At 57.1% G+C, this 9,509-nt stretch overlaps 1 protein-coding gene across 1 annotated transcript; it reads right to left on the reverse strand.

The window, feature by feature from the left end:
• Window positions 1-5,306: 5,306 nt before the first annotated feature.
• Window positions 5,307-8,788, reverse strand: RND2 (Rho family GTPase 2). The gene is made up of 5 exons (XM_079798732.1): window positions 8,583-8,788; window positions 8,018-8,105; window positions 7,139-7,248; window positions 6,294-6,428; window positions 5,307-6,081 (listed from the first exon to the last, which is right to left on the reverse strand). Exons 1-5 carry the CDS (start codon window positions 8,682-8,684, stop codon window positions 5,827-5,829), a joined length of 690 nt encoding a protein of 229 aa, XP_079654858.1. The 5' UTR covers window positions 8,685-8,788; the 3' UTR covers window positions 5,307-5,826.
• Window positions 8,789-9,509: the final 721 nt, after the last annotated feature.

Below are 9,509 nucleotides of genomic sequence, written 5' to 3' on the forward strand. Positions count from 1 at the left end.
GGCAGAGGGGCGGGGACACCTGAGCCCAGAGAGGTAGGTGCTGTTGTTGACGCCACCCTATGAACTGTCACAGAATTGTACGCCTTCAAATGGCTAATCATACGTTATGTGAATTCCACCTCAATGGAAAACAAGAACTGAGCTGCCCTGGGAGGCCTCTCAAGGCTGCGAGGGTTGAGACTCCTTGCAGGGAGTGGCAATGAGTGACAATGGGAAGGGCCTCCCGCCTCTTCCTCCAGGACCAGATGGGAACTGGGGCTGGGCTGGGACCTGGGCAGAAAAGCCCAACTGGGGCAGCGCTGGGATCTGGGCAGAAGAGAGTTATTCAGTGAAAGCGAGGAGGCTGCAGCCGCCGCTCATTTGCATCATAAGTGATTGGTTTTCCCTGCTCGTCCCTCATTAAGACACAATGGACAGTTGTTTGCTGGCGCAGCAGATCCATTTACCAAGGGGAAGAAGAGACAGAGCAAGAGTGATGGGCCATAGTGGGGAGGTGGCAAGCCCACCTTCCCTCCCCTATGCTCCCCAGGCCACTGGGACGCTCACACAATGAGAAGGGACCTTAGAGAGCAAACCAACCCCATCCTTTTACAGATGAGGAGACTAAGATGCTAAAAGGGGGTGACACTTGCTAAGGTCCAACAGCGAGTTCATGGCTGACCTGGGGCTTCTAGAGTCTACAGTCTAGATTCTAGGCTCATTCCGGGCTTCCGTCCACTTGGCGGCAATACCTACCCCATTGCCAGCGGGCTCGGGGTTCTTTATCTCCGTGGTTTCTTTCCTTCTACTCCAGGCCTTGGTTTCTACCAGTTTTCTCTCCTGTGGCCATCTCATAGCTTCTTTCTCTGTTCCTGCTCCTCTAGCGTTTCCTCCGTTTCCAGGAAGCCAGGATAATTAACCTCTGCCCTAACAAGGGTGGGTCTGGCAGGAGAGGCAGCCATTTTGAAACTGTCTTGGTGTGTTTGGGGGATAGGTGGGGAGAGGACAAATATGTGTTGTGACACTATCTCATTTCGTCCTTCCCATCTTGCAAGGTAGGTAGGTATTCTTAGAGACAAGGACAGTGAGAGGCTCAGAGAGGTTGGGTAACTTGCACTAGAGCACCCTGTTGGTAAGTGGTAGCTGTCTGACTCCAAAACCTCTGTTTTCCACCTCACACCCTGGCACAGGAGGTAAAGCAGGGTAAGAGGCCTGCAGATGCCAGGCTCAGGGGAGGCACAACCTCTCTGAAGGAGGCCACTGCCTTGTTGCTCCCCCCGCCATGCAGTGCCTGCCTCCCTGCCCCCCATCCCTTTACCCTCTGGTTCCCACCTTCCTCTGGGCCCCTTCTGCACAGTGGTGAAATCTCACAAATGCAAGCTTATGCCCCTGGGGGGCAGGGGAGATGGCAATCAAGTGGGAGAAACCTGACAAACCCAGACCTCGGAGGCCTCCCTCCTGCTGACACCCCCTCCCAGTTCCCTGTCTGCCCCTCCCCTCTGTGGGTCAAGCTTGCCAGCATCTGCGCCTGTCTCATTGTGCTCTGGGGGAAAGGGAGAGCCGGGGGTGAGTGGGTGTCTATGTGCATGAACATAAGGCCTCCGGGTTCATTCTGACACTGAATGAAAAACTCACCAATTATTCGTCCAATCTCATTAATATGCAGACAGACATCTGTTATTTAGGAGTCAACAGCAGAGGCATTTTCTTGGGGGGAGGAGCACTTATGTACATGTCCCTCTTGTCTCTCTGGCTCCTGGGAGGTAGCTGCTTGGGAATCACCCCACCGCCTGGAGCTGGAGCCTCCCCCTCTCTGACCCTCACCCCCAACCTTCAGGAGAAGGAGTAGGGGATTGACTAGAGAGATGGAGAGAGACCTGGGAACCCAGCAGGGGGAAGGCGGGAGAGGGGCTGCAGTGTGTAGGAGAAAATCTTCTGTTAGGAGAGAGGCAGGGGGGATACCACAGAAGAGCTGAACCCCTCTCCTGGGGAGGAGAGTGTGGAGTTGGTGGAGAGAGCTGTGCCAGGATTGCTGGTGTCCACTGGCAACCTCGGACATGACCTCTTCCTCCTACCTCCCTCAGCCTTCAGGACCAATCTGAGTGTATCTGGGGTGGGGTCACCATGGTAACCATGGAGTCCTCACCCTGAGACTTCAGAATAGGTAATGGGAAGAGTTTAGAAAAATGAGGACCAAAAGACCTCAGCCTTCAGAGTCACTAGAGGGTCTCTCTGGTCCTTAGGAGACGTGTGAGAGCAAGACACGGCCACCTCCCCTTCCTGTGTTTTGGCCTTCCTCCCGCCTTTGAGTCCCCAGCACAGGAAGCCCCCTCGAAGAAGAAGCCATTCTTGATTCCCTCAGGCCCAGCTCGGAAGCACTGGGTGACTACATTGTAAAGAATAAAGGTTGAGCCCTAACTGGTTTGGCTCAGTGGATAGAGCATCGGCCTACAGACTGGAGGGTCCCAGGTTCTATTCTGGCCAAGGGCACGTACCTCGGTTGCAGGCTCCTCCCCAGCCTGGGCCCTGGTCAGGGCTTGTGCAGGAGGCAACCAATCGATGTACTTCTCTCACATCAATATTTCTCTCTGTCTCTCCCTCTCTCTTCCACTCTCTGCAAAAAATCAATGGAAAAATATCTTCGGGTGAGGATTAACCAAAAAAATAAAAATAAAAGAAGAATAAAGGTTGACATAGCTCAGCCATCTTTAAAGGGCCAAACAGCTTTTCTACATCCTTTCTCTGAGTCTTCCTCAACAACACGAGGTCGATGTGGTGACCAGCTCCCCTTTTCTAGGTGTGAAAACTAAGGTTCAGACAGGTGCAGGGGCTCCCTAGGGAGGAAGGGGAAGAGCTGGGACCCAGGCCCTTGAACCTCTGCCTCCAATCTTAAGCTCTTCACATGACTGTCCCTGCTGGGAAGGCTGCAGTCACAAGGAGATGACCCTCTAGCAGGTGAAGCATTTCAGGGGTTAGACCAAGTCCCTGCCCCTGCCCCTGCCCCTGCCCCTGCCCCTGCCCTGCCCCTGCCCTTCCTTTCCCCTCCTCCCTCCTGGGCGGGCTGATTGCTGAGGTTAAGAAACACTGGAAGCATCACAGTGATTAGTGGTTTATTTCATTAAATGATTAACGAGGCTACATTGCTTCCCAAAGGGGTGTCTAATTTGTGGGGGAAACAGCTGCAGAGATGGAAGCTGAGTCTGACTCCTGCAACTGAGATGGGAGGTGGGGGTGGGAGTTAGGTTCCCTCCCTCCAGCCTGCAGGGGGCTTTGAGGATCAGGAATAAGCCCCCTACCCTCCCCCCACCTATTGGGCTCCTTAGTCCAGAGGTGCAGCCCCTCCGGGAAATAAAAGGTCTGGCCACCCAGACCTGCAGAGGGGACCAAAATCTGTTGCCAGTGGTACTGGAAATGTATTAAACTTTGGGGGCTCCTCCAACTGATTTATTTTCCTAATTATGTTTGCTTTAGGCGGATATTGAAATGCGTTTGGACTCCCCAAGCGCCAGCGTGGCAGGGGAGGGAGGCTGGGAGAAGAGAGGGACACAAACACTGCACTTTGGCAGCCACAGGCTGGAGCCTGCTTGGTACCAAAGTCCAAAGGGAAAAGGGGAGCCACGAGGCCCCAAATCCTACATTGATGGTATGGCAGTTCCCTGTGGGGGAAGAGTCAGTCCTCTGGGACCTTTCCCAGAACCCTAAATCCAGGTCTCAGGGTCCTTGAGGAGGGTCTCAGAGTCAGCCTCTAACCAGGTCAAGGTTTGAGAGGGTGGGGTATCCTATGCCCTTAAGCTGTCCCAGAATCCTTGAGGAGATTGGTTGAGATGGGCCAGGACAGGGTCCTTGGGAGAGGGAGGGAAAGAGGTGTCTGATGAGCCAGGAGTGGGCGGGGATTTCTTTTCCACTCAAGGCTGGGCCCTGGCACAGGGAAAGGAGAAGCTATTTTAAATGATACATCTCAGAGCCAAACCCCCCAGCCCCCATCACCTCATCCAGATGACCCATCCACCCAAACGCCAAATCTGGTCACTTCATTCTGTGCTTAAAGTCCCTAGTGCCTCCTCACATCCTCGGAAGGAAGTCCCGGTTCCCTTGTGGGCCCTGCAGTGGCCCCAATGTACCTTCCCAGCCTTGTCTTCTGCCCTTCCCGCCATGGCAGCCCCAACCGTGCCATGTTGTTTCTCATCTCCATATGCCTGCACATGCTCTACCCTCTGTCCAGAGTGCTTCTCCTACCCCTTTCCTGCCTGGAAAACTCCTCTTCAACCCTCAGGACCTGGCTCAGGGCACTGGCTCCCGAGACTGTAAGGAGCTCCCACAGCCAAGGCCCTGTCACCCCTGGGGTACCTCTCTTTCCTGATGGGCTGGTCCCCAGAGCAAAGAGGCTGATCCCTTCAGTCTCCCAAGCCAGTGTCTGGCACACAGTTGGTGCTCAGTACACATTTGCTGAATGAATGCGAGAGGAATGGGCCGTGGTTTGGGGGTGGGGATTCCAGATGGGAGGGTAAGGTCTGTGTTCTCTCCCAGAGTGTGTCTGGAGGAGCTGTCTGGGGCTGGGGGAGGGGAGGGCCAGGGATGGTTCCTGGGGGAGAATGTCACCGAAAAGAGGCCAGTGGGACCGGAGCCAGGGAGGGAATACAGGACAATGTGAAACTAGACTCCCGAGAAAACAGACCAGCACTGTCTTTCCTGACAACAAGTGCCCCAGCCAGCCCCTCCACCAGCTTTCCTTCAATAGGGGGTTGGGAGGGGGTGACCCTAAACTCAGCTGATGCTCCCTCCAAAATCATCAAAGAGCTCAGGATGGAAAGAGGGTGAGAACCCCTGCCCCCCTACGAGGAGACTCCAGAATCAAACCTCTGTCCCCTTGAGAAACTTCCCTATGTCCAGGGTCACTTCTGCGATGTGGGGGCTTTTGGTGCTCTCCCTACCCCCACAACTCCTAGGGTACCAGCAGATCCCAAGGTGGGGGCCTATGGAGATGGTGAGCAAAGGGCCTGGAGCACCTCAGCTGGACCCCTCCCACTCAAGCAGGGGGCCCCAGCTGGGTTGAGTAATGAATTGCACATCAGTCCACTTTAAACCCCCCTAATGGCTTTAGGGTTGTTTGGCTCATTAACTGAGGTGAATATTCCCAAGACACCTCACTTCCCCACCTCTGGCTCCTAAAGGACACTGCTGATCCAACCCATGACTTCCTCTGCTTCTTCCTGAAGTCTAACTTTCCCTCCTGCTACTGGAGATTGGTAGACTGGTATTTAGAAAGCAACAAAACTAAAGCCACAGCCGTTTTCCATGGACATGGGCTTTATTTGGGGACTGCTGGGGAAGAGAGGGAGGAGCTAGGACTGGTGGGTATATGGGGGAAAGGGCTTCTTAACTTGCTTTTTAATTTAGTGCATGTTGCCTGGAGGTTAGGGTAAGTGAGCACAGCTGTAGAAGTGAGAGGAGAGGAAAAGGGAAGTTCATGGAATGGACACTTTCCTTCGGGAAGGAAGCCAGGACCAGGATCTGGGGACAGGGGACAAGGAGGGAAGGCACTCCTCCTCTACCGAGACTCAACCAAGGTCACTGCTCGATGCCAGCTTCCCTAAGCCCCCTGCCCCGTCCCAGCTCCTGACCCAGATGCCTGCTCTGCTAGCTCCCTCAACTTCCTGTGGAGAGGAGGGGGATGAGGGTGTGGGGAATGATGGTACCCTCTGCCTCCAGGTCCCTGGCCCAGGAGAATTGCTCACTCAACCGGCCCTGAAGTTCCAGCCAGTCAGGGGGTCAGGAGGCCAGGGTGCAGGCAGGGGAACAATTGTGCCCTTCACCACCCCTCCTGACACGCTGCCCCTCCCCGGCTCCTCACATGAGGTTGCAACTCTTGGCTCGATCCTTGTGTATCTCGCCTTCATTCCCATTCCCCCGGTCTGGCCTTCCTGCCAGCTGAGTGGATCGCTGCAGTCCCCGGCGTGAGTCAGTTCGGCGCAGCTGCCTATGGCCACGGCCCAGGGAGGCCACTGTGGCCACGTGGAAGACGTCCCTGACGCTGCGCTCAGAGGACCGGGAGGAGCACTCCACGTAGGACACGGCCCCCACCTGCTTGGCCAGCACGGTGCCCTGGAAGGATGGAGTGTATGAAGGAAGTTATGCATTTCAGCACGGGGCTGGGAGGCAGAGGGCTGGGGGAGGGGAGGAGGTCAAGGGATCAGGCCAGAGGTTAGAAACCAGGACAAGGGATGAACAAAATAGGGTGTTTTCAAATCAGAGACTTGAGAGGGTCAGAAATGGGAGATCTAGGCTGGGGTGAGGTCAAAGGTCAAGAGTCCCACCTGCTCATGTGTAACAGGGATAAGCCTCTGCTTGGACAGCTCCCTCAGTGTGGCCAGGTCGGTCCGCATGTCCAGTTTACAGCCAACCAGCACAACCTTGGCATTGGGACAAAACTCCTGAGTCTCCCCTTGCCACTAGTTGGGGAAAGAAAATAAGAGTTGTGGAGGGTAGAAGAAGGCACATGGTGAGCCATGCTCCCCACCAGGAGGCCCCCCCCTTTATCACAGCATCAGAAACCGACACCCCTCTGGACACTCCTGTGTGAGCAAGGAGGTGGGGATGGTGGGCTTGGGCTGAAAGCAGGGATGGGGTGTGGGAGAAGGGGAGGGAGGAGAGGGCGGAGGTGGGGCCCTAGGGTCTGTGCCCTGCGTCTAACTCGGGGGCCATGTAGCTTCTGCCAGCCTGGAGCCTTCCCATTCTGACCCCCTATCCTAAGTTTGTGTGTGGGAACAGACCGACCCAGCCCTCCCCTCCCCCACCTGGGAACTGGGGCTGCCTGAGCTGACTTCTGGCCTTTCACCATAGGCTTTTCTCATGGAAATAGGGGCCTGGAGCGGAGACCACAGGGCTTTCCTGAGCTCGGAGAGCAGCCTTCCCATCCAGTCCATCTGGGGTTCCCACGCCCAAGGAGATGGGGAGGGTGGCTACGGAATCTCTTGGGTAGCTCTCCCTGCTCTCCCCCATCACCCCCAGATGCCCTACCCAGCTCTGAGGATTGATTTCTAGGGAAGGGGGGTTGGGAGGATGAGAGCTTCACACGCTCTCCAGCTGATGGCTCCTGCTGTATCAGAACCGTGGTTCCTGGTCCCCCTCCGTCTAACTTCCTGCTTCCCCAGGCTCCCACCTTCTTGAGGACACTGTCCAGTGTTTCTGGTCGGCTAATGTCGAAGCAGATGAGCACAGCGTCCGAGTCAGGATAGGCGAGGGGCCGGACGTTATCATAGTAAGAGGAACCTGAGAGAAGACAGAGGGGAGAGGGCAGGTAAGGGTCCTGAGTGGGCGGAAGGCCTGGAGGGGAAGGGGAGGCCTGATGCTGGGAACAGGGAAAGGAAAAGAGCAGTTATTAATAGCCACCCAGGAGTCTATGTTTCTCCAAGGCGGGGACAGGCAGAGGGGAGGTTAGATGGCAGAAAACAGCTCCCCACTTCCCCAGGGGTTTCTCTAAAAGTAAGCATTCTTCATCTTTCCAGAGTCTGAGAAGCTCACGAAATCTCTCGACATTCTCACAAAATTTTGCGTGTGCTTTCTGGGCTCTGACAGACATCTTCTAATGACCTCCAGGGGACCAGGGTAAAAATAAAACCCTCCTCCGTTTTGGAGAAGGGAGGGAGCTCTCCCATCCTCTTGGGACTTGATCTCAGATTTCTATAGCTCAGTCTAGAGACGTCGTCCCCATACCCAAAGAAATTCTAAATGTCTTTCCTAAATCCAGTACAACCTCCTAAAAAAAAAACATGTTCCCAAATGAAAAACATTGCTTCTCAACTTTCCCAGAGAGGCAGAGCCCAGCGGAGGGGATAGGATACTGGGCTTTTCTCCTTCAGGGCATGGTTTCTATGTATGTCAGCAAGCTCTGCCTCAGTTTCTCTGGCTTTAAGCAGACGGTTGCTTTTCCTTCCCTCTAGAATTAGGTGGATGGGCTGAGCTGAAGCCTAAAGGTCTAGCCCAGGGAGGGGCCAGGGTGGGGGCCCTGAAGTCAGGGTGACCCCGGGGAGGTGGCTACCTGAAGTGTCCCACATGTTGAGCTCGATGCGGCGCTTGTCTATCTCAAAGCTGGCGGTGTAGTTCTCAAACACGGTGGGGACATAACTCTGCAGACACGGGTGGGTCAGGATGTGATCCTCCAGCCCTCACTCCAGACAAATGCCCTCCTTACTCCCACACCCTGGCCAGCCCAGCCCGGGCACACAAGTTGGTTTGGTGTGGGGCAAAGGGGAATCTCTGCTAGGTTTCCAGACCCCCCCCCCCCCCGCTCCCCAGCCCTTGCAGCCCCCAGTTCGTTCCCTCTCTGATGCCCAGGACCCCCGCCATCCCCTAATACCCCTTCCGAGATGCTTTGCTTCCCCCAAACCCCAATCATCTCATCCTGATCCCCAGTTCCTCCCACCCCAATCCTCTGCAGTCCTTCCAGACCTCCCAACACCACCCGCCCCCCCCCCCCAACCCCCGTCCTCCATGCCTCTCTCTCGTCCCTGGTAACCCCAGTACCCATTTCAGCGCGTCCCCCGGGCTCCAGTCACCCACCCCCGCGACCTCAGCTCCCCGCTCCCCAGACACCGGTCCCTCACCCCGGGGTAGGCGTCCTTGGCGAACACCTGCAGCAGCGCCGTCTTGCCGCACTCCGCGTCCCCCACCACCACGATCTTGCAGCGGCCGCTCTGCCCCTCCATGGTCCCGGCTACACGCCGGCACCCCGCGGAGCCCCCCTCCCGGGCCCCGCTGCCGCCTCCCCCGCCGCTGCAGCTGCAGCCGCTCGGGCCGCCGACACCGGCATCTCGCGGGCCCGCGCCGAGCCCCCACTCGGGGCCGCGGGCCCCCCCCTCTGCCCCGCCCCCAGCCCGGCGGCCGCGCCCCCGGCCCCGCCTCCTGCCTCCGGCCCCCGCAGCCGGGAGGCGGGGCCCAGGGGAGCTAGGCGGGACCCCGGGAAACCGGGAGAGAAAGCAGAGTTCTAGCGCGCGCGGTTTGGGGCGGGCCGATCCGGGCTTTTTGACTGATCTGACTTTCTTGGGGGTCGGGGCGGGCGGGGCGTGGTGGGATCAGCACACGCACGAGGCTCGGGCCTTTTGCGTGCCCACGCGTGCACGCCGGGGTGCTACTGCGGACACGCGCGGGGGCAACCATCCACTTCCTGAGCCGGAGGCACGAGGTGGTGGGGAGGACAGGAGCCTTTAGGGTTCGGTCTCCCTCCTGTATGCTCGGGTCCCGGCCGGGAGTCTTGGGGTTAGGAGGGTATGGACTCCGTCACCCCGACCAGGAAAGTGATGACGTCATGGCTTTCTGTCCCCATGGCAACGAGTGGCCTAGTCTGGGGCTTTGGTGACTTAACCGCGGGCCTGGACTAGCTGGAGGCAAGAATGAGTTTCTTCAGCCAAGCGCAGGGTGAAAAGTTTGGGGGGAGCTGCGTCCTCTGGTGGATACTTGGGGAGACAGGGATGGGGAGCAAAGAAGAGGCAGATCAAATAGCCCAGAGTGACAGCCCTGCTGGAGCCAGAGAC

This window comes from Cnephaeus nilssonii (assembly GCF_951640355.1).
Source record: "Cnephaeus nilssonii genome assembly, chromosome: 19".
In the NCBI taxonomy this organism is placed as follows: Eukaryota; Metazoa; Chordata; class Mammalia; order Chiroptera; family Vespertilionidae; genus Cnephaeus; species Cnephaeus nilssonii.